The sequence below is a fragment of the Asterias rubens genome, chromosome 21 (assembly GCF_902459465.1).
Source record: "Asterias rubens chromosome 21, eAstRub1.3, whole genome shotgun sequence".
In the NCBI taxonomy this organism is placed as follows: Eukaryota; Metazoa; Echinodermata; class Asteroidea; order Forcipulatida; family Asteriidae; genus Asterias; species Asterias rubens.
Genome location: NC_047082.1, coordinates 983,206 through 1,011,184, shown reverse-complemented (window position 1 = coordinate 1,011,184; position 27,979 = coordinate 983,206). Strand labels below are relative to the sequence as shown.

At 39.4% G+C, this 27,979-nt stretch overlaps 1 protein-coding gene across 1 annotated transcript; it reads right to left on the bottom strand.

Moving 5' to 3' along the window:
* Nucleotides 1-13: 13 nt before the first annotated feature.
* LOC117304610 lies at nucleotides 14-27,658 on the bottom strand. The gene is made up of 7 exons (XM_033789154.1): nucleotides 27,480-27,658; nucleotides 12,685-12,993; nucleotides 11,588-11,732; nucleotides 4,485-4,679; nucleotides 4,014-4,159; nucleotides 3,368-3,581; nucleotides 14-2,890 (listed from the first exon to the last, which is right to left on the bottom strand). Exons 2-7 carry the CDS (start codon nucleotides 12,967-12,969, stop codon nucleotides 1,458-1,460), a joined length of 2,418 nt encoding a protein of 805 aa, XP_033645045.1. The 5' UTR covers nucleotides 12,970-12,993; nucleotides 27,480-27,658; the 3' UTR covers nucleotides 14-1,457.
* Between the last annotated feature and the right edge of the window lie 321 nt (nucleotides 27,659-27,979).

Here is a 27,979-nt window from a genome sequence, read left to right as displayed (position 1 = left end):
AAGCAATTTGTATTACAAAATGATTATTTCTTGTCTCAATAAATAGATTAAAAATACTATTTCATTCGACTTCTACTTCTGTTTTCTTAAAACTAATTCATTCAAACTACTACGTTGTCCAATCTCTATACAAAGCGTCTGAATACCAAGAGTGACCGTAGCCATCTTTTTGAAAATTTTAATCTTTGTCTCATTCTTTACTTTAATGAAAGAAGCGGAGGATACAAAAAAAAATGCCCGCATTTTTATTTTTACGACCGAGTTTATGCAAATAATCCCAAAGCGAATTGGACAAAGCCATCAAACCATTCAGGGGGTAATTTCGTTTACAGAATACTAATTTTCATCTTGCATTGTGTTCATTTTACACAATTCGTCTGATACAATTATGGAATGGTGTCTGGTTTAAAGGCACCGGGCACCATTGGTAACTGTCAAAGACAAGTACATGTATTCTCACTTTAAAGGTACTGTACACCTTTTGTGTCAAAGTCTTTAAGGAAGTGTATCCCAACACACGCATAAAATAATACTTATGTGAACATTTTGACTCAATTGGTCATCGAAATTTGAAGAGAATACTGAATGAAAAAAAAAACACGTTTGTTGCACAAAATGTGTTTGCTTTCAGATGTCTAAAAAGGATTGCATTTACTTTAAAAACCGGGGTGTTAAATTGACGAGTGTCGTCAAATATCCATGATGTACACCGAAAAGAGAAAATACTATATTAGAATAACACTGCTACAACACTTACTTTGGTGCTATTAGTTAGCACCCTAGTTTAATTCTCTTTTTTTGTGTACCCGATTTTTCCATTGTGCTACCGTGATAAACAACGAATAATTAATTTGAGTTGAAAGGAGTAGAAAATTGAGTAAATCTTCAATTTTCAAAGGCAATTTAAAATTGAATGTATATATATCTTACATTGATATAAACAATAATATATTATTTTATTAATATTTACAAGTGAAGCTGCAAGGTTTATCGCATTCTCACCCGATAAATAATAACATTTTAAATATAACAAGGCGGTATAGATTAAAGTTAAAACTAGTTCTTTCAAAATTATAAGTTTTCTAAAGAGGCATGTAGCATGTTCCTGTTTGGATGAATTAAGATAACAAGGGAGAAAAAAAATCAAATAGAAATTTGCAGAAAATAATTTAAATGCAAAAAATATTTAATTGCCCGACGTTTTGACCTTGCCAGAGTTTTAATAAAAAACAAGTTGTTTAGCCTTTATTAACAGATTCTGGTGGAGTAAACATCAGGCCATTATTTACTTTTTGATTTGCCTGTGGAATTTTTTTCACAGAATTTGGGGAAGTATTAAGAAAACACGTCAGAGTAAGGGTAAAAACAAACCATACTCGTTACACCCAATGCCAACATAACATCAAAATCCATCTTTGTTTTTAAGTTTTTCAACTTGAAAATTGTGAAAAAGTTGTTTAGTAGATATGCCTGTTAATTGTGCTTCCTGGTGAGTGACGCATAAATGAAACACGGCTGGCTTCTGTTGACGGTTCAGTGCAAAAGGCATCTTTTATATACGGTGCGGGGTAATCAAAATGGCCAGCGATGTTTAGCGGGCTGAGCAAGCTGCCCTGGGACGTGGACATGTTTCTGTAGTGCTGGCTACGTCGGTCCATGTCATACCAGCTGAAGTCAAACTGAGAGGAGGTGGGGGATTTGAAGTGTTCTGGATGATGGGCGGCAAAATGTAAGCCCTGCTCGGTCCTGTACGCCATCCCCTTCTGGTTGTTGCGCTCAGTGTACACGTGGAACTCATTCTTGAGTGTCGAGATGGGCTTTTCGCTGTCTTTTGGGTCTGTGTTAAGATACATGGAGACGAGTAGGTCGATGTAGGTGCCATTCTCGTCCTCAGGTGGGTTGGTTGGGTTGGGGTGGGAATGGGTACTGAGTTGGGTGAGGACGGGGCCGTTTGGGGAGTGGTGGATCATCTGCCGGTATTTATGGCCCGGACTGGTTGTGCTTGGATCCTGATCGGTGGTGTCGTGGACTGTGGACGGGGAACTGGCCACCGAGACGGAGAGGGTGCTCTGCGGGCTCCCAGCAGTGATTTCCCCCTTGAGGTTTGAGGGGGATGAGGCGGGTGCCTCGCTGATCAACGCGGCACCGGCCGGCTTCTGTGGGCTCTCGTTCACCGGGGGAGAGGCCGGGTGAAACACGGGGGTCTTTGGGCGACCGGCCAGGCCTTCTTCGCCGAGCGACGCGCTGATGTCGAAGATATCTGAGAAGGACGACATGTCGATGTTGATTGACGAAGTCTGTTTAGTGTGATGAGACTCCATACCGTTCGGTTGCTCATGCTTCGGCTGCTTAGCGTCAATGTGATGTAGGGCAGGAGGTAGGCTGCGCTTCAGGGGCCGAGAAGTTGTCAGTACCCTCCCGGTCTGTGCTAGCTGATAGTTGTCAAGATGGCTGCCAACTTCCTCTACCTGGTGCATCATGGGGTTAGCTTTAAGTGGTAGATGCTTCAGTGGGCTGTTGAGGGATTCGCTAGTCTCCCGTCCAGGCTCATTCATGACCGTCAACTCTGTCATCTTGCTTCCCTCAAAGACAGTCTCTGTCTTAGGGGCTGTGTTGTAACCCTCCAAGTTGATGGACGGCTCGTAGACGAGGTCACCTGTGGACGATAGCTGGTATCCAGGGTACATGCCGTTATGGTAGTAGTCAGCGGTCCCGGTTGGTAACTGCGCTGTGAAGCCAGTCATGTAGCCATGTTGGTAGTCCCCTTGCAGTGCGTTTTGTGGGGGTATGTAGGACCCAGACGGCGTCCAGTGTTGTTCGTATTGAGGCTGGTCAGGGTACCCGTTGTTGAGGGAGTGGTGTCGTATTCCACCAGGAGGTATGGTCAAACCTAGAAAAAGAAACAAACCCAATAAGAGATACACGATTAATTACAACTCATAGAGTTTTCAAACATGATAAACACAGACAAGTCTTGCTTTTCCAAACTTGTAATGCACATTGATTATGCCTAATCTCTCGCTTAGCGAAGAAAAATCTCAAGCAAGTTGTTTCTTCTAAACAAAGACACTTTTAACCACTGCTTCGTCCTTTCGGAGGGGACGTAAGTCCGTTGGTCCTGTGTGTTGTTTAACACACGTAAAAGAACTCAGAGCACTTTATCGAACAAAGAATTAAATTATTATTAATCATATTGCACCTTGTAAACCTTTACATAGTGCAATGTATAAAGGAGTTGAGCTCATAATTCAAAACGTAGTCCCACATACCATGCAGAAAAACACAGTATAGACCTAACAAAGCACCTTGAGCGTCTCTGAGTGACAGATATGCGTGCTTTAAGAAGCCACTATATTACTAAACCAACCTGGTCTGGCTTGATGGTTCTCAACTTGACCTCCGACCTTGGAGTGATGGGTAGACCACAACCTCGTTAGCGGGCTCCTGAGAGAGTATCCATGTTGAACCTTCACCTCGTGCCCCTGGAACTCTTTGTCATCCTTGGACAGGACGCTCTGCACCTCTCTGAGCTGCCTCGCAACGCGATCTACTCGACTGAAGGATTTGTGGATGTGAACCCCCTAAGTTGATGAAATAAAAGTCATTGTTAGGTCAATGTATGTAAACAGCAAGCTAGTCATAGAGATTTGCATCAGTAGAACACTAGTCACGCGTTAATCCGATTTAAAATACAGTCTAGTCTTGTTGTATTCGTACACCACTGTTAAACAACTGAAGTCCGACTCTTCTGACAAACCATCGGACTGATACAAGTCTATGGTCGGCCCTTTTCGAAACTACGATTCCGACAGCTTTGAAACATGTGTGCTAAAATTGCTGTCGTCTAAATATGGTTTACGATGAGTTATCAGTACACTAGGGATTAGTTCAAGGACACCGGGCTGTGTTTAGCAATCAGGAAATATTTGCAGTTAGGATGAGTCTTATCTCTAAGTGAAATCGAGACATGGTCTGTACAGCATAATTCAAGGTTGAAAGAAAATCCCAATTACCATTCGTTTGCAGATGTCCTTTGGTCTTTCGTGCTTGTGGTTTTTGTGATACTCGAAGAGTGCCATTTTGGCCACTGACGGGGTCTTCACTACGTCTGGGCGTGGGTGATCGTGATGGCCTTTTGATTGGAATACAACCACGGCATCTAGAGAAAAAGAAGTAAAATGTTCTGATAATATTGTGCTTTTCTTGAAAGCAGAGTGGATAGGACAAAATCTACAAGAAATTGGAATTTTAAATCATCAACCCTCCTACTGGCTGACCGTTCAACATTTTGTTTCGTCAACAGTACAGGCTACTGAATGTTCATTTTGTTTCGTCCAATAAGTACATGCAAATGAATATTCATTTTATTCCGTCTAATCAGTATCAGACCACTGAATATTCATTTTGTTTCGTCCATCCAATCAGTACAGGCTACTATACTATGAATATTCACTTCTTTCATCCAATCATCTCCTTGTATTTACCTGTTACGCGCCAAAAGTGAGTGACCGGATACCCGTTCTTGCCAGTGCAAGCTACGTGGTAGAGCTTGCCATCACATCCAGGCCTGGGGCATTTCTTGTCGGCCTGCTTGCGGCGTGCACGGTCGGACGTCGCCGGTCGAACGGTGATTATGTCCCCACTGGGGCTTCGGCAAGACCTGCTGCAAACAAACACCCCTGGAGAAATAGAAAAAACGATTTTTGGATGTCAATTATCACTCAGTTAAAATCACATTGTGGCCAAAAATGCCCTGATACATTCGGTTAGTTACTGTCCATTTTCTTTGACTGTAAAATTCTTAATTCATAATTAATTTTTCTACTCTGTTCGCTATTTCATTGTAAATGAATTCTCTAATCCTGTGTTTTGGACTGTATGGACATAAATGTGAATTGAATTGAATTAATTATACATTTTCCAAAGACCAACCAGCAACACCCAAATGCATGAATAACAAAAAAAAACTCAACAAAACAGGAATGCACATTAAACATAACACTTGAAGAAAAACAAACATTTGGTGTGTTCAAATTTAACATCTGAGGAGCGCTTCTGTTGGACCCATACGTCCTGTTTAAAAACTAAACAAACATTTGCGTTCACATGTCAAGCCCTATCACTGGCGGTACGTCTTTCCGTAGTCATGTGAACATGTGATTAGTTCTCATAGTTAGTCCATTCACATGGATTGGTTTAAACCAGCACTGAAGTGGCATCTATAACCTCATCATATCTCGTCATAACTCGTTAAGTCTCGTATGACTGATATAGGGTGCGTTCGTTTAGCTTCCCTGGGTCGACCCCAGTGTGTGTCGTTTTTTTTTTTCATGATGAACGTGTGCAGATAATTACCCACGTTCGTCCTGGGGAAAAAAACCGCCACACACCGGGGTCGACCCAGGGGGGCTAAACGAACGCACCCATAAGAACACACCCTGGCCCCCAACACAGAGTCATTTTGAAAGCTCTATTAGGATTTGCTGATGCATGCCATTATTGACTTTTTTTTACAATGAAGTGCCACCCATATAACCTCATCATATCTCGTCATATCTCGACAAATCTCATCTGCCTGATATAAGAACACACCCAGGCCCCCAACACACGGTCATTTTGAAAGCTCTATTAGGATTTGTTGATGCGTACCACATTGATTTTTTAAGCGCGCGGGAGAACGGTGTAGTTTGTTTTTTATTTATCTACGGAACTATAAGCAGCACGTGTGCAGGGAAACTAAAAAGGGTATTTTGAGGCCATGCCGCCGGCAATACGTCCGGCGCATGTGGGCACACGCATCGCACGAGGCGACGCGTGGCAGAGCTATGTCAATCCACTTATATAGTTATAACGATGAAGTGTTGCTTATTATTTCACCCACAATGGGGGGGAGGGGGGGTGCTCGAGCTATTAGAAAGATATGTAACGACGGTCAGAGCTTGTAGAAACCTTTGCTTATAATTGTATAGTTATAAATAATATTTATAAAGCATTTTATAAAAGTTACAAAGCGATGGTTTTAGACGCTCAACGATTATACATTTTTCGAGATGTCATGATTTAAGAAGAATGAAACACATTTCAAATACTCGAAGGTCAAACGGTCAAACGTACAATAACATCATCAGCAATTAAAACCTAATTTTCTCCGCTGCAATTTTTCTTCTTTTTTCTTTAGACAAAGTTTCTCCACACTTCAGAGGAAGTCTATTTCCACACCGATCAGAATTGTTTACTCTTCCCTTGTCAATGACATCTGAAAGAATTCTTTGGCTGTGTTATAGTATGGTTGTGAGGTTGCTATTGGCAGTATTTGCATTCATCCGGTAGTTTTTTTTAGCGAGTGCCCGCTGAAACACTGCTGCCTCTTTTTGCAGTGTCACCGTCATACAAAAAGAAGAAGAGTGAAAAGCTGATAAAGATCCCCCTTTTTTCCGTATTTAATGAAATCTTTGTTTGTGGATCTTTGTTTGAGTACCCCTTTCCCCGGACCATTTTAATTCGCCCTATCATTACACAACAATGCACCGGGAACTCTTGATTGTCATTACGCCTCTTTTGTTTTCCTGCAACCTGCTTTTTCTTTTTTTCATAACGGGACTTATTAAAGTCAAATCTCGGGCGCGTATAAATTTACGATTAGGGGGAAAGTGTTACGCAATAGGCTTCACCCTCAAAGGAAATTGTCTGCAGGTGCAACTTTGCTGTAAACCCCGCCCCATTCAACAACGAGGGGCCCCTCTCAGTTTGTTGTCATGTAGCAGTAAACATAATGGCGAAGATACAGCCTTTAACCATCACTTATTTTCGATAGCGTTTCCGCGCAACGGAGACTAGCTGCAGCCGAGTGTCTATAATTGTGCCCCAATAACAAAAACTCCATTAATGCATTAGAAAGTGCTCCAATTAACTTTGTTAGTCAAGAAGTCAAACTAGCCCAAATGGATTAATTGTTCCGGGGGGGAGGGGGGTTGCTTTAAATTAGTTTTCAATAATGACGCGAAATAAAGAAAAAGAAAACAAAACCATTTACCCAAACAGGTGGGGGAACGACAAAAGAGTTTACGGGTGTATATTTCAAAGTTCGGCTATCGGGTTAAAACTTGTTGGGATTGAGCTTATATATTAAAGTCAGATCAGCAAGGAATTAATAAATCGTCACATTAAAGCATCGAGAATGGGATCAGGTGCTGAGAGTCGTGTTTGTTTAGGATGATGAGGGTTATTCTTTATGTATTTATTTGTTTGTGTTTTTATTTACTTTTGTACTTCTTTGTTTATTTATTTATTTGTGATCTTCTGTATTTGTTATTTACTTGTTTGTTTGATGTATTTATCATTCATTTCGTATCACTTCCTTTCATTTATTTCAGAATGATTTAATTAGTTGATTTATTTATATGTTATAAATTATTTTAATAATGAATTATTCGTTTAATTAAATATTTATTTATTACTCTATTATTTTGTTATCAATTTACTTTTAATTTTGTTAAATAATAGTCTGCTCAAGCCTTCAAAAAAAGTTGACATTGACGTTGTTTTCATTTGAATTAATTTGTTTCCAGTAACTTCTGCTCAGAAAAAAAAGAAGTTAAAGCAACACTATTATCTGCCTTGGCAGGTCTACTCAAAAAATTTAAGTACCTGTTTATGGCTGCTATTTTTATGTGACTGCTGTGTGAAGACATAAGCCTAATTTGACACTGAATGACGCTTAGTGCATTGTATCTTAGTATAATGTATTGTGCAATATAATGGTAATTATGCTGGAATAGCGTCAGAGTGTTGTTGACGTGAATCAAGTCGCTTCAGGCTCAGTGAGGGTGAAATAAAAATAACCCTCACATTTTGGTTGAAGCATTTGGGTCTGTTTGTCCTACTGAGTTATCAGCTGGCAAGACCCGGTGTTCTTGGCTCGCTTCCCCCCGGTCGAGAGGAGCGGTGCTGCATGGCTTCATGGTCTGCTACACACCCCTTTCCCACCCCCTGCTTACAGCCCAGATGCCCCCTTTCAATTCTTTTTACATATTTTTGTTAGTAAAACCTCAATGTGTACACAACAACGCTCATAAAAGAACACTCTAAGAATAATACAATTCTAAAAATAATTCCCTCGTTTTTTTTTTTTTGGGGGGGGGTTAATTTCTTTCATTTTTGCCAGATTTAGCCATGTGGTTACCTTAAAATATCAATTAAAAACAAAATTGGAACAAATATTAACAGATGCGTAATAAAGGAGGAAATGACAATAATGGAATGAAAGGAGAAAGTTTCTTGAACTGTTATTTTGCCGTCAGTGAAGAAAGAAAACACGATGAACAAATGAGTGACGAAAAACACGAGGGCTTATTTTATGTCTTGTTTTGTATACGAGCTGCTTGGCAACAGACATCACAGTCAGGCATTCGGTCTGGGCTTTCATATACAAACAAAGAGTATTTCTGAGAAAATGTACCTACAAAAATGTGTCTAAATGCGAGGCCATTTTTTCCGTTTGTATTTATGTGTCATAATTTTGTTGCTGAGCAGTTTGCGACTAATGTTTGTTTCAAGTTAAACAAAAATACACAATATTTTTTCGGAAAGTTACAATAAAATAAAAGGAAATATAAAGCCAATATATAATATGTTCATTGTTTGTGGTTTAGCAAGCCCAAATTAATTATCTGAAATGATCTCAGCGAATAGGATATTTAGCAGAATCAATACGGATGAAATAAAACGAAAGCGCGAAATAGATAAACAGGAGATAATTAAACCGGAATAATTTCAATCCGGACTTTTCAATAAACAAACTACCATCTTCCGTACCGGACGGATGCGGCCTTGTAATCCGGATAGTACGCCCGGATTTATGCTCACTCCCAATTCAATTCCGTACACAGTTGACGTTAAAGCCGGCAAATCCTGGGTTTTTTTTTGTCCTTCATTTTTATAATTCATTAATCGATGCCTGTTGCACGTACGCGCTAGCGTACCCATTATAATCCCTTTCATAAAGACAGAGTACCCCAGTGGTTATACAATGGCTCATCGACAACCAGAATCCTGGCTCTATACTGGTTGCCTTTTCTTCACCTGCCCCTGCCCCCCCCCCCCCCCCCCCCCCTCTAAAGTACGGCTAAGTCCATCCGATTCAATCAATAAAAAGTGAAACGGGGACTACTAAATTCGTCCGGGGTTATAATTCTCTGTTTAATTCATACTCAATTGTAATTAGTTTGACAGTAGATCATTAAAGGGGGAGAGGCAACAGAAAGAGTAAGAGGTCGCTCTTAAAATAAAGTGTTCAATCAAAATTTGATTTCTTTTTATTTGAGATCATTGTTGTACCCCTACACATCTACACATACGCGTATGACACAAGGGAAAGGGGGGGGGGACTGCCCTACCCCCAATTCAGGCAAAACACCAGGGGACAGCAACGAGTGGGCAGAGAAAGCAAAAGATGTTTTACGAGGGATTAGAAATTGGAACTTTTGATTTGTAATAAGTTTCCTTGCCCACTCTGTCCCTTAAGCTTAACCAATAAGGCCTACTACATATGCATTTTTCTCATAACTTTCCCTCTCAGATAATATTGCTATTATTCTGTTTTTCACCAATATGGAAATAAATATTGATTAAATTGAATGGAATTGAATTATGACTCGCATTGTATTGGTTGTTTACAAACCACCCCAGCCTCTGAACCCTTTCTTTTTGCGTTTCAACGATCTTTGCGTATATTTTTTACCCTAATCCATCGCTCAGAAGGGGGCAACAAACCGACCTTGTTTTCAGGGGTTTCGTTGATGCTAAACACGGCGTCAACAACCCCACCCCCCTGAAAAAAACTAGTCCCTGCGGCACAACAAGAGCCTTGTCTATGACCAACCGTCCGTAAAAGCGTCTGTTTTCTCTAGAGTAACTTGTCATCTTTTCAACGCGTCCCTTTCCTCTCTCTTTCTCGTTTTTTCCCCAACAAGTTTAGCCCAAATTGCCATAATAAGCATTTTGTGAGCAGCGACAGATGCGTGTTTTTGTTTTGGTTCTTTCTTTTCATGTTTTTCGCTCACTCCCTCTGCGTACATCATTTCAATGAATTTTGTACACAAAAAAGTACAAAAGAATTAACACAACTTATCGACACAATAATTCTGTATGACTGCACTCCCAGAACGGGCACAAACAGTTGATAGCAGTTACACAATTCTGTACCAAATTTTCGAACTTATCCATTATTATTTTCTTTCGCGGTAATATTAATAATTTAATTCTGGCAAGTTCGCCTCGAAAGACCCCAATCAACTGTTTGCGGTAGTTTTTTTTTTTAATCCAAAGCAGTAAATGTTTGGATAAAGTCAGTGAAATTTTGAGCTAAATCCTCAAGGCTCTGGGAACTTCGATGGCAAAGGCAACACTGTTAAATGTTGGTTGCGAAATTAAAAACGGAAACTGAAAAGCAGAACTGCGTTTCGATTTATTTTAACTGTAACCCCGAAATAATAAACCCAATTATTGAATAGCGTTTAATCCACCATACCCATCATAATAAAACACAATCCCTATGTTTATAGCATCAACAACAAACCACAACTCTGCAAGGTTAAAAATACAGCATACGTGTTGATAAATTTGTCTTTTTCATTTTAATGGAGAGAATTTTATCATTCTTAGAAAAAATATCTTGTCTGGAGCAACTGCCGACACGTGTGGCCGACACCTACGTGAATACAACCCGGTATTAGTGGCAAACAGCCTCGGCGCAAGGCCGCAAGTCAACGCCCCGGGGTAGAGAAAGAAGTGCCACGGGTCGGTAACAATGCCGAAAGCACGTTCAGGACAACTGACTTGCGTCTGAGCGGACTGCAGACCCAAGGCAGGTACAGTCATATTTACCCCCCCCCCCAAAAAAAAAAACAAAAAAAAAACGGGTTTTAACCGAATCTAGTAAAAAGAGATAAACAATAATGTAACAGTTGTAGTGAATTTATACAGATATAACTTCAACTAATGTGCATATAAACGACCGAACACTGGTTCACGACAAGTCGTTTCATGATCATTAATTTGTGAAGTAACTACCATCATGAAGTCCTAACAACAAAAAAAAGCACAAGTTTTAAGTAAACCCCTTTTCCATACAAAGTTTATACAAATCACATGGTAGCCCGAACATAAATGTTTGAACCCAGCATAGCCTATTCTTCCAAGCGGGTTTTCGAGCCCAAACGCCCGGTGGCCCACCGACCAGCAGCCCGCTGTTTCCCCGTTCTTTCGTTAAGCTGTGAAAAACAGTGCCCAATTTCATAGAGCTGCTTAAGCAGAAAATAATTGCTTAACAAATTATCTACTAAGCAGAAATGAGCAGGATACCTGTCACAAATTGCGGTTGTGACATGGCAGTTTGGTTGTTTACCTCATTCTGGTAAGCATAATGCTGCTACGCTTAGCTAGTATTCGTGCTTGGACAGCTCTATGAAACTGACAGCTCGATGAAACTGGGGCAAGTTGTTCACGCTCTGCGTTGTTTTGCTTGCTTCTTCAACACAATGGCGTGTCATCAGTAAAATGGTGATATATAGTGGACAAAATGACTCACCCAGGCAAGACTTTTTAAGCACTTTCTTGTTGTGGTTGTTGGTGTTGCGCATGGCCCAACCACTGAGGTGTTTCCGTGCATCAGCATCTTTCGGATGATACCTCAAGGCAGCATCCCCGTCGATCCATTCCAAGAAATCGTCAAACTGAAAACGAAAAATCCCTCGATTAATAAAGGTGAGGTAAATAAAGCAATGTCGAAATTTATGGCTTAAATCAATAATAATAATAATAATAATAAATGCGTTGGACACTGTTGGTAATTACTCAAAATAATTGTCAGCATAAAAAACCGACTTGCTAACGAGTAATGGGGAGAGGTTGATAGAATAAAACATTGTGAGAAACGGCTTCCTTTGAAGTGACGTAGTTTTCGAGAAAGAATTAATTTTCCACGAATTTGATTTCGAGACCTCAAAATTAGACTCTGCATCTCGAAATCAAGCATCTGAAAGCACATACACTTCGTGAAGGGTGTTTTTTCTTTAATTATTATCTCGCAACTGCGACGACCAATTGAGTTCAAATTTTCACAGGTTTGTTACTTTGTGCATGTTGAGATATATATGCATGTTGAGATACACCTAGTGAGAAGACAATTACCAATAGTGTTCAGTGACTTTAAAGAGGTCACATTGCGCGCAAGCCCTCAAACTTTTTAAACATTTATAAGTACAAATAATCAAAAAGTGGGGGTGTCATAAAATTGTTTGTTTCTAACAACAAGTTACGAGAAAGTGCTTTGCGTCTGCCTGCACGCAGCAGAAAATAAAAACAAAAGCCGTCGGGTCGGGAGCACTTCAAGAGGCTGTTACGATGGCGTAGGTACTAAACGTGTAAGACAACTTAACGTCTATTTACTGTCGATGGGTGAACAAACTTTTAACCTAAAGGGCTTTTGGGGAGTTGCTGTACCTGGAGAAATGTCATTGAAGTGGTAAATTTGATATTATCATTTTTATTACATATGTAAATTCGAATTGTAACAGCTCTCGTGTTTTTTTCGAATGCGAGTTTCAATCAAATTAACGGTTCAATTTAAATCTCTTAAAACTATTTAAAAAAAAGTTTAAACAAAATTATTTCCTGAGAACTGACCTTATCTATGCGCATTTTCTTCTGCTTTTTGAAGTCGTCCCTATCTACAGCTTTGTTGCTCCTGCTACCTGCCCTCCTACTGGACCAGCGCGTTGGGGTAGTGGTCTTGCTCTGTGCCGTCTCACCCGCAAAACTTCCCCCTCCGTTTGTGGATGTTGCTGAAGATGTCGCGGGGGTACAATCGGCTCTCTGGCAGGCGACCTGTTGCGCGTCAGACTCGCTGATGTTACCCGTCTCTTGGTGAGGTCTGAACCCCTCAAGTGTGCCTCGATCCACTTGTTCCATGCCCCTATATCCGCTCGGAGACCCCTGCCGAAGAACAACAGAAACATGTTGGAGAGAGAGAGAGTGTAAACAATAGGACGAGGCTAGGGTTTATTCTTTAGAAACTATGAACTATTGTTCAATTCGATCGGCAAAGCAAGTGCTCGGTGACCCGTTGTGTTTAACACCAGGCACGCGAGCGGGGTATTTGTCCCACTCGCGTGCCTGTCGATGACTTCAGAGCGGGCTATTTGTCCCGTTCGCGTGCCTCGAGTTGCTGACTCCAGTGGTCACCGTACGCGTGCATAAACCAAAGGGTAACGCCTACCTTGTTGACTTCGTAACTAGGTTTGAATGACTTCGGGCAAATCAGAGGTGACGCTTTCTTTGCCGTGACAGTGTTGTTTTTACTTCAAACACCACTGTAGGTTAGACTGGCTTTCATATAGGGTTAGTAGCGATGTTGGTGGAAAAAGGGATTTTTGTGTGTGACTTTTTGGCACCACTGGCAAGTGGCTATGACAAGATTACTACTGTACAGATACATTCTTTAGGGCTGCACCACACTAAATAAGCTCCCATAGCATACAGTACAAAATACTAAATACTCAATAATACACGAAAAATACTAAGAAGTTTCACAATTTTTACCGAAAAGGGGTAATTTTTTATTGACTCTTGAACCATTATCCGCTGGTCAAATTGGTATAGGGAGTCCCAGTGCCTTTCGAGTAATTTGTCTCAAAAAATATCTACTAATTTCATGATTACATTTCCTTATGATTTGACCGATTTAATGAATGAAAACACCAACCTCCTCATTCGCTTGACTCTTTTTGTAAACAAGCAAAACAATTCAACAGTTTAATCCAACAAAAATTAATGGGACGCCTATACCAGCATGTTTCCGGAAACAAACAAGTTTTATGATAGAACAATCAAATGAAAAATTCAAAGTGCTGTTTTTTTTTAGCGTCAATCTTTCGTATTGTACGAAATCAACGTCGAAAACATACACCATGGACAAATGTTTTCACATCAAAAGACAATTTAAAGGCACTGGAAAATATTGGTAACAACTCCAGTGCAAGCAACGGGACTATTTTGGCAGCACACACGAGTCCTTTTTCGAACAATGTTTTACGATCACCAATAATCTTGGAGATTGCCTGGAACTGGTTGCCTATAAAATGCCTCTTGAGAAATGACACAAGTCGTAGCCAATGTAGGGACATTAATGATGTATGTAAACATAACTGAACCGAGAAGCAAGGAATGCAAACAACCCGTGAAAGTTGAAAGGCTGCTGCGTCTTCGGCGTCTTGAGTCCGCTTTGAAAACATTTTGCGTGGGAATTGGTTATCACATACACTGAGATTATAACTGATTTTACTGCCTTCAAAACAGAGGCACTGTTTACGAAACAGGCTATCGCCGACACTCCAGAGCAAATATTATTATTAATGGTTTATTTAAAGGCAATGGACACTATTCGTAATTACCCAAAATAATAATTAGCATAAAACCTTACTTGGTAACGAGTAATGGGGAGAGGTTGATGGTATAAAACATTGTTAGAAACGGCTCCCTCTGAAGTGCCATAGTTTTTGATAAAGAAGTAATTTTCCACGAATTTGATTTCGAGACCTCAGATTTAGAACTTGAGGTCTCGATATCAACCATCTAAACGCACTCAACTTCGTGTGACAAGGGTGTATTTGTCTTTCATTATTATCTCGCAAGTTCGATGGCCGATCGAGCTCAAATTTCCAAAGGTTTGTTATTTTATGTACATGTTGAGATACACCAACTGTGAAGGCTAGTCTTGGACAATTACCAATAGTGTCCACTGCCTTTAATCTGAATAAAAAACAACCAAAAGGTCGACATCGTTCAAATTTAAAATTTCTTTTACATTGTACGCAGTTGACTGACCCTAACATGAGTAAAATCTGAGAAGCATTACAGACACCAACGCCTCCCATAAGAGACTCATCTCAAAACTCATATCATGTTATTCATACTTCTATTAGTGAAATGTTTCTCAAAATGATTTACTACTATCGACAGCTGCTCTAGGTTTCCGATAACCAACAGTTTTGACCAAAAGCGTTACTGACACTTATTCCGCTCATAGTTATGCAAACTGATATTTTGTGAACAAACTTCTAAGTGAAATGTCACTTCTCAAAATGATCTTTTTGCACTATCGAAAGCTGCTCTAGGTTGCTACAGCCAACAGTTTTCATTGCAATTAGTTTTAAAAGGGTGATTACCAACCGTACACCTCCCCTTTAACTAATAAGACGTATGATATTTTTATCCTTACAAATCCTGAATTTTAACACATTAAAAAGAGGTATTCCTGGGTTTTATTTACTCAAGCAATTCACCCCATGCCATTCACACCCCCCAACCCTTGTTTTCCACCAGACAACTTGAGACGCTTGGATGGCATTGAAACGAGCAGCGTATACGCGTCCCAAAGACAGCTGCATCGCGAAAATCTAAAAAAAAATATATATCAAAAGAAACACCACACAAATAAGAAAAGACTCCTCGAACCTTTTAGATGTGGAAAAACACAACAAAAACCCTTTGATGGCTCTCTACTACAGTCTGGGAGCTATTGTTACGACCAGTCTGTAAGCAGGAGAAAAGCAAGAAGTTCATTCTGCTCTTACAATCAGTGTGTTTCAGATTGTCCGGGGAGTCTGAGGAGACCACGTCTTCAAGGCGACTCTCATGGGGGACAAAAGCCACCAGCCACGGGCAAGGAAATCTCAAGAACCACTTCAGAACTCGCTTCTTAGCTAATCACATCCTACGCTTTCGATCTGAGATTCAAACATTAATAAAGAACCCCACAATCTCATTCTTGTGATGAACATTGGAAGTCAACACTTTGAAGGCATGAATGGGTGTTTTTCAAGGATGTTTTTGTGCTTTTTTTTCAGTCGCAGACGTCATTAAACATTGTTTGAAAAGTCGCTACCGATCTTCTTGCTTTTATGTGTATGTAACACAGAGACACTGTCATTCAACAAGTCTAACGAAGTCTCACATTTGGATAGGTTGATCTCTTTAGTGCAGGCGAGAAGAATAAAGACAGCATCCTAACTTCGGAAAATTTGCTTTTATAGTTTAATCCTTTTGGGCTGCGGCGACAAGTCCTGTCTGTACTGTTTGTTGTGTGCATTAAATAACAAAAGCAGTTAATCAAATTACGCCAGCACGCGCGACACGGTATACAGTGGTACTTAAAAGTTGCCGCGAAAAAGACAAAGATTTGGGAGAAACAAAAACACTTCATAGTCAGCTAAGACAACAAAACGAGCAACACTGTTGAAGGGTTGTTAAAAGATGCTACATATTGTGCAATGGAAAACGTAATTGCACCTAGTCTAGGGAGGTCCCATCTCTTGGTTCAATCCTTAGAAGATTGTCGCCAAACACTTTCTAATTCCTTCATGGAAGTTACTCTTAAAGGCTCTGGACACTATTGGTAATTACTCAAAATAATTGCTAGTATCAAACTTACTTCGTAACGAGCAATGGAGAGCTGTTGATAGTATAACACATTGTGAGAAATGGCTCCCTCTGAAGTAACGTAGTTTTTGAGACAGAGGTAAATTGTCACTCAAACGTTTAAAGACTTCGGGCCCGGCGCCTTTCACACATGTGAAACACGCGGTGTTTTTTCTGTCATTTTTCTGTTGCAACTTTGATGACCAATTAAGTCCAAATTTTCACAGGTTTGTTTTGCATGTGTTGGGGTACGCCACGTGAGAAAATAGACTGGTCTTTGACAATTACCAAACGTGTCCAGTGTCTTTAAAGGGAAGCTATCGATGTGATAGGCCTATATGTAGACACAGAGTAATTCCGAACCGTCCAAAACAAAAACAAAAAAGGCCCACCAAGGCCAAAGACAACAAATAAACAAAATGTGACAGAACACACAATATTATAGAAACCAAAAAAACAACCAAATGTAACCAATAAATCAATTTAAAAATGTTGACAATATTACATAAACAGATCAATCTCAATAGTTTTGTTTTCCCGAAGGCATGTATGTAACTCGAACAAAAAACAAAAACCAAACAAGTGATCAAAAAGCGTCAAAGGATATAAAAGTTCAACAACTCCATTAAAGTCCCACCCTTGCCCAATTATTGCAAAACCATCGCCCTAAAAACCACACGAAACCACCGATGTGTGTAAGTCACCAAAGACCCTGGATTAACTTGAATTAGCAATCAAACAACGGTTATCGTAACAACACCTTGCATCAATGCTAATTTATTTTATGTTGGTTATAGCACATGCTGGCTATCCCACCCTGTCAGCACCAACCCGCATGCTTACCCCCTACCCATTACCAACGCCCACAATAGGGTATGTAGTTCGCAACTTAGCGAGTTTTCTGTAAACACCCAGCACCTACCTTCACACACACAAAAAAAAAAAAGGTCTGTTAACCTTAGAATTAGTTTAACTAAAAAGACTTGTCCAAAGCTGGCGCGTGGCGGGAGGCTTCCGGCACGCGACACTTTTTATGAATAAATAAACAATGAAAAAGACATTCATGTGTGCATTGTTGTGTTATTTTCCTTCACGAAAATTTATAGCAGGGTCGAATTGTTATAAATTCATCGAGCAAAATAATATAATAACTTAATGGAATTCTAGAATGTGTATTCATTCATTAGTTTATTGTTATTATTTGGGGAGTGTAGTGAGGGTGTTTAACAAAGAAAATTACTGTCGGCTACAGCTTTTTCCAGGACGTATACGTAAACTATTTTTCTTTGTTATGCAAAAGAAGTGTATAATAAAATTTCCGTAACCTACTAGGCAAAGTTGAACAAACTATTAATGCCTGAAAGTAAATTATTTTTAATATTTTGGTGAAATCGCACCGCAACATAGTTCTCCCAGCAATTGTAAAAAACAAGGAAGAAGTTTCCCGAATTCAGAAAAATCTACTACAGATATTGAAACAAATTTCAATGCAAGAGGACCGTAATATCGTTATTTTAACATCACCTATCATATTGATATACGAGCACACCTTTACTGTTAAAGACATGTTGAGATATTAATTTTGATAACAGGCTTTGAAATAAAAAGTTAACTTTATTTTTTAATGAAATGTCTAATGTTGAGATATTAATTTGAAAAATGACAGGCCTTGAAATAAAAAGTTACCTATATCTTTTAATGAAATGTCTTATGTTGAAATATTAATTTGTTAAATGACAGGCTTTGAAATAAAAAGTTATCTATATTTTTTAATGAAATGTCTAATATTGAAATATTAATTTGTAAAATGACAGGCTTTGAAATAAAAAGTTATCTGTATTTTTATTAAATGAAGTGTATAATGTTGATATATAAATTTGTGTATTTTACAGGCTGTAAGATAAAAAGTTATTTTCTTGAAACTAATATAAAGGCCCAAGTGTACTGAAATTTCCGACAAACTTAATTCCCTCCCAGACACAAACCAGCTGCTGACACTCAATCCAAAGTATTGAACCAAGATAATGTACCTATCAACCCCTTTCAGTCAAATCACTGGCCACTTTTACACCCAAGTCAGTCCTTCATCCAGACCCTCCAAAATTCGACACAACCATACCGCCATTATGAACCCTTAAAGGCACGGGACACTATTGGTAATTTGTTTACCCAAAATAATTGTTGGCATAATTATTGTTTACTTACTTAGCAACGAGCAATGGAGAGCTGTTTATTGTATAACACTTTGTGAGAAACGGCTCAGTCAGAAGTACCGTAGTTTATGTGAAAAAAAGTAATTTCTCATATAAAATACATGTATGTATAAAATACATTTGAGTTCGAGACCTCAGCTGTTGTCTCGAATTCAGGCATCTGAAAACAAACAACTTTTGCGATAAGGGAGTTTTCTTTCATTATTCTCTCGCGACTTCGACGACTAATTGAGTTCAAATTGTCACAAATTTGTTATTTTGTGCATATGTTGAGACTGAATTGACTAATTGACTAAACTGGTCATTGAGAATTACCAAAGGTATCCAGAGTCTTAAAAAGAGAAAGTGGCCTATACATTTGGTATTGCTCTTAAAATTAATGGCAATACAGACATTTGTTAAGAAGACTAAAGCAGATTTCGATAGTGAAGGTTCGGTAGCACGTGCAATATTATCTATATGAGTTGTGATTGCTCTAAAAAAGAACCGCAGTGGTTTTCCTGAAGACCATCGGAGCATCCTGATCGAAACGTCGAGTTGTCACAGATAGATATTGTGTCATCACAAACTAAACCAAATTGATGTCAGTTTTCGAGCATATGTCGCGAAATTTTGTAACGCAAATAAGAGGAATTCATTAAAAATCCGAAAGCCATGACAAGAACACCCGAACGTCCAACCAATTGGTCGCAAACCACATTGAGAGCGTCCATATACCCGCACAAAATAAATTCCAAACAAAAAACTAAAACCCCACAAAACAAAAACAGATAATTAAAATGCATGGGAGACTTCCACGTGTTTATATCAGTCAATGAAATAAGCCAATTTTCTCACTTGCCCGCAAGCCCGGCACTTGGCAGCAATGCTAAGCAAGAATATGCGGGTTGCTCTTTGAGAAAACGGGCTTTGTTTGCTTTTATTTGCCAATGCAAATAAAGTTATATCATTGTCTGATGTACAAGGGAATAAAATTAAAGTTGAAAAGAGGGCCGGGCTTTGTGCGTGTTTCATCTGTCATCAAAAATTGTCAGAGTTAGAAGCTTTAAGGCACTGGACAGTATAAGTAATTACTCAAAATAGTTGTTATAACTTACGTGGGAACGAGCAATGGAGAGCTGTTGATAGCATAACACATTGTGAGAAACGGCCCCCTCTAAAGTGTCGTAGTTTTTTAAGAAAGAGGTAATTTGTAACCCAAATAATTAATGCCTCATTTGAAGCCTTTTATTATTCATCTGAAAGCACAGAGTAATACAACAAGTGTGTTTTTTATTTATTATTTTCTTGCAACTTTGATGAACAATTGAATCCACATCATTACATTTAAAGGCAGTGGACACTATTGGTAATTACTCAAAATAATTATTGGCATAAAACCTTACTTGGTAACGAGTAAGGGGGAGAGGTTGATAGTATAAAACATTGCGAGAAACGGCTCCCTCTGAAGTGACGTAGTTTTCGAGAAAGAAGTAATTTTCCACGAATTTGATTTCGAGACCTCAAGTTTAGAAATTGAGGTCTCGAAATCAAGCATCTGAAAGCACAGAACTTCGTGTGATAAGGGTGTTTTTTTCTCTCATCATTTTCTCGCAACTTTGATGACCGATTGAGCTAAAATGCTCACAGGTTTGTTACTTTATGCATATGTTGAGATACAGCAAGTGAGAAGACTGGTCTTTGACAATTAACGATATTGCCCAGTGTCTTTAAGTAAATATTTTTAAAAAAAATTGGAAAATTGGGCTCAGGTTTTGGTGGCAGATGAATCTATTGACAGAGCCCATCCCCCTCCCCCAACCAGCCTGGCAGCTGCATGTCTATAATTAATACAGAGTCATATCTAATAGAGATGATACCCGCAATGATTGATTGATGCAACATTAATTCCTTCCACGCACGCCAGCGCGTGCAGTCAAATTGCATTGTTATTTCATTGTCCAGAGATCCATGATATGACGGATTAGACAGATCTTAAGTCACGTATGAATCAAAATATCCAACGCAAAGTATGATATCACAAAACCGCAATGAAAATAGGTAATACTGATAATAATGGATGTTAAATTTGCATCGGGGATAAAGACTATTTATTTTGGGTTCACCCTTACACCGATGTGCGTTAGCACTGTATACTCAGTACTTTTGATGTTGAAAACGTATCTATTTGTATGAACAAAACCTTATAAAGGTATGGTTTTTGAGGGACTGTCACACGGGACACTTTAACTTGTGCTTTAATACTGAAGTATGTACACACTTAAATGAATGAATGAATGCCCAAAAATATTATTTGAATGCCCAATACCCAAAAGGCAACATTGATATCCGCAGTACAAGTGAATACCCAGCGCCCAATTCAAACCAACTACCATTCAGAGAGTTGTCATGTAATTATAGTCTGGTTACCACAGTACAGCCTCACGTTCACGTTTATGAATCAGGGGATAAGACTCAATGATTGACGGAAGGATTAGAGGGATTGTACCCCAGGGGATCCTTGTTACCAATCAGGGTCACAGCTACCGGATAAATCTGTCCTTAATCCCCCCCACCATGGGGTTTTAGGTCATCGCAGGGGGTAGCTTTAGTAATATCGATCGAGGAGGGCTAAACACTGACGGGACACCCGTCTCTAAACGCCCCGTACCCCGTTGTGATTTGTATCCGGTGGGGGTGAAATCAAAGTTAGCCCATTGTAAGAGAAAGACGGAATGAAATCATGTTCAGGAAATAAAATGCATTCAGAAATAGTGACAAGTTGTTTCCTTTTTTCCCATTTAACTATGGCCTATCCAAAATAATATTTTGTGTTCATTTGTTTCATTATTTATTTATTAGACCTAGTAGCTACACACATGGTGTTACCGCAAACTTAATACAGATATATTAGTAGGATTTGAAACTTTGCATGGTGGAAATACGATATAGCAAAATGTTTGCGGTAACACCATGTAATGACTATCTCTAAAGGAGTACCACTATATCGTCCAGTGCCTTTAAGCAGCAAACGTTGCCTAGTAATTTTCCGCTACGGAAAAATAAGAAGGATAGAGGCCTACCAGTCACAAATGAAACATGTGGAGTGCTATTTGGACTGGTAACCCTCTTCAGGCAAGCATAGTGCTCAACCACTTTTTGTGCTTAAAGGGTCTGGCAATGACTCTGCAAATTAATGGCAATAAAAACTTACGTGGTAAGAAGTACAACAGCTTTGAATACAATAATGCATTGTGAGAGACATTTCACTTCGCAGTAATGAAGTTACGTAAACAGATATCAGCTTTCTGCAAAATCTGTAGCGTCGTCTGTTAAAAATAAGACTGATTTCTAACAAGACAATAACATTGCTGTTATTTTAACAACATATGATGTTAATGTTCACCATCTCTTCTGTATTTATATGTGGCAACACTCATTATGTCAATTTTAACTTACCAGTTTTTACAGCGAACGTTTTTGGACGAAAAATGGCAGGGCAAACCTTTATGCGTTAATAGCAAGCATACAAATTGCCCAATAACAAAAGAGGTCTAACAAAAATACCAAAACCCAATGTTGAACGTAATACACAAAATAGATGAAACAAACAATGTCATAAGAAATAAGTTTAGTGTGAAACATCATCCGTATGGCGGTGTTCTAAAAGTTTATACCCCAGTTATGTTTAAGAGTTTATGTTTTTCTTTTAAAGTCATTGTTTATGAAATCTCTTTCTTTCGTACACGAAGGGTAAGTAATATTTTGTAAACGTGCCACAAAATGTTGAAAGATTATGTTTTAAAGTTGACTGCCCCCGCGTAACTATTGTGTCTAGCGTTGCTTCCCATAGGAAAAAACGGTAGCGTTGCTACCTTTCTTAACTGAATTGAACCCAGATAGGATGCTGTGATAGACTACTGGGGCTTTGACAAGATAATGCTAAAGTAACAAAGAATGACAGAGTGACCAGCCTTGAGCGACTAGACGAGACCAGAAACTGTGACGTAGATGTCGAATTGACCATATCGACCATGCTCCAGTGCACGGTTCGATATATGGTGCGTTCGATTAGCTTCCCCGGGTCGACCCCGTTGTGTGGCGTTTTCTTTTTCCAGGACGAACGTGTGCAGATAATTACCCACGTTCGTCCTTGGAAAAAAACCCGCCACACACCGGGGTCGACCCAGGGAAGCTAAACGAATGCACCCACTGTCAATCTCCCTGTGCTCTATGGTTTCTGGTTAGTTTAGTCAGTCAAGTCTAGTCCAGTTGCTCATCACCCGAACTTGCTCCTTGCTACCATGTGCATCGCGCCATATTGATACCTCCCATCACTAACTCCTGGTACTGGGTGGACTGAGAAACAACGCTGATTGGCTCCCACAAGGGACTACTTTGCGTGCATGAGTGTAAACATGGCGCTTGAAGGACGCTTATATACGCGCGTTTCAAAATGCAAGTATTTTGACCCGATACCATTTCAAATGAATCGTGTTTTTACATGGCCTACCTAAACTGCATACAGTTTTAGACATGTCACAAGATCGAAGAAATGAGAGGGGACCAGTTGCTCTATGTGATTTGATGCCTCTTTAGCGGGTTACCATACTTGAGCAGGGTTTAGAGTGGATCAGCCACAGGCCTAATTAACATAAGCTAAATATACATAAGAATAAATAAAAACTGATACAAATAAACTAAAAATCAGAATGTACCAGTTAATTTTACAAAGGTTGTCGAGTACCAGTGACTATTATGATGTGCAAGGGTACCGTCGAATCTGATAATGGTTCGTGACTGGCTGGTAATAAAACCAACTCAAGTTCAAGTGAGTGTTTAATTGTATGGCTGTATTTCCCGTGCACAAACTCAGAATCAACTGAAAGGCTCTCATTGGCCGAGAGTCGTGCGTAGCGTGTGCACGCGTGCACTTTTCCACTCTGCTGCATCAAAGATGGCGGTCAATGACGTCATGTGCATTCCATTCTTTATTGCAATTCAAGCAAAAAATGAATTGCTTAGCAAGAATTGTTTCAGGAAAGTTGATTTATTCTTCGAGAACTAGTCACTTGCTATTTATACTACTGCTGCTAAGTAGCTTGCAAATTTCGGGAGACTATGCTCTGAAAAGCAGGGGAGGTTTTTTCAGAAACGAAAATCTGAAGTCTGCCCTGCGGTAGCAAATGAAATAGCAAGACATTAAGAAAATAATCTACACAGCAAAGTCAATGGTATACACATGGGTATACCAATGGTTTATAGCAAACTGAATAAACATTGACACCATTATTGTTGTATAGTTTATACGTACCACCTTGTTGGAAGTGAGTTTTACTCTCTGTTTTTATTAAACATAAGACTTAATTGTACAACAAATTCCACAAAGTATAAACAATTATAGATTGAAATATCGCTTACGCGCCTACGTTCCGACAGTGTTCCGACAATGTTCCGTGTATTTTCCTAACTCCTAACCCTACTCCTAACCTTAGCATGTAAATCACGAATATGTTGTCGAACCATAGGATCTCGGAATTTACAGGGTTGTCGAAATTTAGTTCAACAATCCAGCTGTGCAACAAGTTTTTTAATTTTTTTAATTTTTTTAAAACATGTTTACTGCAAAGTTGTATGGTCAACGACAGGATAAGAAAGTGACAAGGCTTGAATGGAGTCCGTTTCTCGGACCACCATCGGACGGCGGACGTCCTTATGGACTTAAGAGAGAGAACTGTATAATCAAGCAAGGAACAGAAATATTAATCTTCCTTTTAGTGGGGTGTTTTCCTGGGGCTACTGCGCTGACCCGTCCGAAAAAAATAAAAAAATACCGGGGTTTTGGGTGAAGTACCGCCGCGAGGCCAAAGGCTTGACCCGTGCTTGCGGCGCTCTGGCGGCCACGTGCTGCTAGCGGCGACAACGTTTATCTTCAGTTAAGTTGCATTAACCATCGTCTAGTCTTTTTAAATGATCCATCCACCACCAATACAATTGATTAGGAAATCGCCGGCATTGTGCCATGACTTCGACAGAGACACGTCACGGTACGTGGAGAACGCGAGGCGGGACAGCGTCGTGAAACATCAGGGCCCAGAGGCGTCTATAACGGCCAAGCTGACTCTGGCTATCACGCTCAAAAGGTGCGAGTGTCCGTAAAATAACCTCGAGTTATTATTTCGCTCACTCAACTCGTTACAAAAAGGAAACCACTAAAATATTCACATGAAGACTACGATAACAGAGCTCGAAACGTCGAGTTTTTTATATCACCTCTGGTTCTTCCAAACATCACTTCCAAGTAAAGACTATTAAATGGCCACCTCCCGTAAAATAGTTTATATTTCTCACTTTTAGCACCATGCAAATCTTTAACTTTTATTGTTATAGCTGACATTTGCTTATCGTTGTGAAAGGGTGGGTTTAGGTGGACCTACTGTCACCAGTAAAAACCGTTTCGGACCAAAATCCCTCAAGAGAACTTGGCAGTTTTGAACAAGGGTAGATGGACAGATAAACCTTCCACAAAAGCCCTCCCCCCAAAAAAAAAACAACAACAACAACATAATAATAAATTGGTTGATATTCTAAAGGTTTTATCGCACTCGTCTCCAAATTATCCACTAAAAAGTCAAAAGGAATCAAAAATAGTGTAGAAACGAACACCGTCTTTTTTGTCTAGGCCCTTCAATCTCTTCCTTCCGTCAACTAACTCAACAGAAATATACAAATATTAATAGGGCTTGCACAACTAATCATTAACATTTAAGATATGTGTTCCAGACTTGCATTGTGTGTACCCTTATAGTCTGAGCAATAATTACAGCATTACAAAGAAAAAAACAGATACTGATAAAGAAAGAGTGCATTGGTGTATAGTTCTTACGCGTAGCCGAAAAAAAGAAAAGAAAAAAGAAAACAAAAACCCACCATACCAGCAAATTTGTACTGTTTTCGCCAAAGAAATATTTAAATTTAATGCGGTATTCTATCACTAGTTGCAAATGAATACAAAGAACAGTTCAAATTTGAAAAGAAAGGAACACCAAATGCGGTGACGGGCCTTGTCTATGTGGTGGTAGGGACGCTGGGTCCCCGGACGCCTAGGCTCGTTTCCCCCCGGGCTATTCGTCGTTTACGCTTCTCTGCTCTGCTCGCACCGCTCGTGTGGCACACACAAAATGACATCAGTTGTGTTTGTTTGTTTGTTTTGCTTGGTATCTAGTTTGTTTGTTTGTTTACTGTTGTTGATCAGGAATTAAACCTGCTTTGCCCGTATAATAATTTATTTAAAGGGCCGTTGGCGGTATTCTTTGGTTCGGTAACGTCATAATGAGATGTACAAAAGTCGAAAATACTGGGGGAAATATAAACTCCTGACTACAAATTTGCGTGTGTTATAACGACAGATCAAGCAAAGTTTCTTGGCGGGTGTTGGTTTGTGTTGCAGGCCTGTATGCTTCATTTTTAGAAAGGAAAGAGCAAGGGCACCAAGGCATCTTCTTTTTGGTAAGGGCACCCTTTGCAGAGGAATTGTAAATAATCTATTGGAGCATTTCAAGGGCAACAAGGCAATGACCAGGGGGCATGGAGGCAATCGTCCTCGTTGCCTCCATCATCGAATCCGTAGAGCTGCATTTTGACTGACTTGCTTCTAGAGCGGCGTCCGCGCGGTCGGTCTTCAAAGGCATTGAAACGCATTTCGGGGCGGGGTCTCTCGGTGTTTTTGTTTTTCGATTAGCTAATTTAAATTGTTATAAAAACAAATCTGCGTTTGTGTACCTATAACCAGAGTGTTTCTGCCAACCAGCCGAAGAAATAATGGTTAAGTAAGTAATTACAAATGAGCATTATAGAGTTAGCAAACTGCATACCAACCGACAGGACCGAATGTTAAGAAAAATAGTTAATGCCCTGACGTTTCGACCCTAGCAGAGTCTTTGTCGAAATTTCCAGCCAGACATTGCTATAGATCGTCAGTCCTGAAGATGATCAGAGCTTACTGATCGAAACGTTGAGTTGCAAACCACCGGTTTTTTAAGAACTAACACGACTAAATTTCTTTTACAAAGGGTGTTACCGCAAACTCCACCTAACTTGTCTGGCCACTAAAATGTTTTGCAAACAAAGCAGCACCACTATCTGTACGACAAACAGTTCTGGTAAAGGTTTTTTGTTCGAATCCCATCCAAGTAAAAGACCTATTTATTATTTGTTCATACAACTCGGGAAAGTACCGAGTATACAGTGCTTTATACACATCGGTGTAAGGGGCGAAAAACACATGATATTCTAAATGTATATATTATATAAAACTAGTAGGGTAGATGGCCGTATAGCTTTCGAGCCAAACCAGACCTTCTTCAGAGGCATAAACAAGTAAAAACGAAAACATATCATTTTATAGCAAAATAGCAAAAAGAAGAGCAATGCACGTATAAATATACCAGCTATAACAATTTGCTGTTGTGATTTAACGAAGAAAATATCTTACCAGTATATTATTTCAATAGACGGGTATATAAGGGCATGTAATTATTTTTTCCATGATAGCAATATCATTTTTTGTTGCCCATAATTATTATTAAGTAGGCCTACGCCTTATGGAGCCCTATGTATGACATTGATGGTACATCTGCCGGTATGCCAGTACACATTTTGTGTTTTTTAAATTATCAAACTAAACTTGAATTTACAACCAGGCGATTTCCCGAAATACCAGCCGTTTTTATTCGTAAGTTTGAGCGGGTAAATCCCAAGTAATTTGAACAGCGAAATAACCAGATTGCAGAAAAGTGACTTGCGACTTACCTGTGTTGAATGGTTTTGATAATTCCGAAATGGTTGTTGGAACTTGAATGGCAGAGTTGGGACACAAAAACCTGTGGAGTTCTGTTGTCTAGAGGATGATGCAAAATTGAAGCTCCCAGAACGAACAAGATGACTTCTTCTTCGTCTCCCTTTCAGTGGAATGAAGAAGAAAGTGTGAAACGATATCACAAATTACACCGATTGGACTAAACCCGCTTCGGTTTGAGGTACCAGCAAATAATTATGCAGTTTGCACCAAACAGAACAAAAACAATTATTCCCAAACAACATGGAAAACTCCAACCCGTATATATATCTTTTTCGGCCTCGCATGCTCCGCGCTCAAACAATAAATTTTAAGTACGAACTTTTTAACATAAAAAAATGAATAATTATGATAATGAGAAGCTTTTGTGGCAATATGGTTTGTGATGGTGTGTGTAAATGTAGAACAGTGATGTATAGTCAAAGAGTCAGGTTTTAGACAATGCAGTTTTATG

Coding starts and splice junctions, on each gene's coding strand:
- LOC117304610 (XM_033789154.1), bottom strand. CDS start 12,969: ATGGAACAAGTGGATCGAGGCACACTTGAGGGGTTCAGACCTCACCAA. Junction 3,582..4,013: donor AGGACATCTGCAAACGAATG/GTAATTGGGATT, acceptor TCATCAACTTAG/GGGGTTCACATCCACAAATC. Junction 2,891..3,367: donor GAACCATCAAGCCAGACCAG/GTTGGTTTAGTA, acceptor TTCTTTTTCTAG/GTTTGACCATACCTCCTGGT.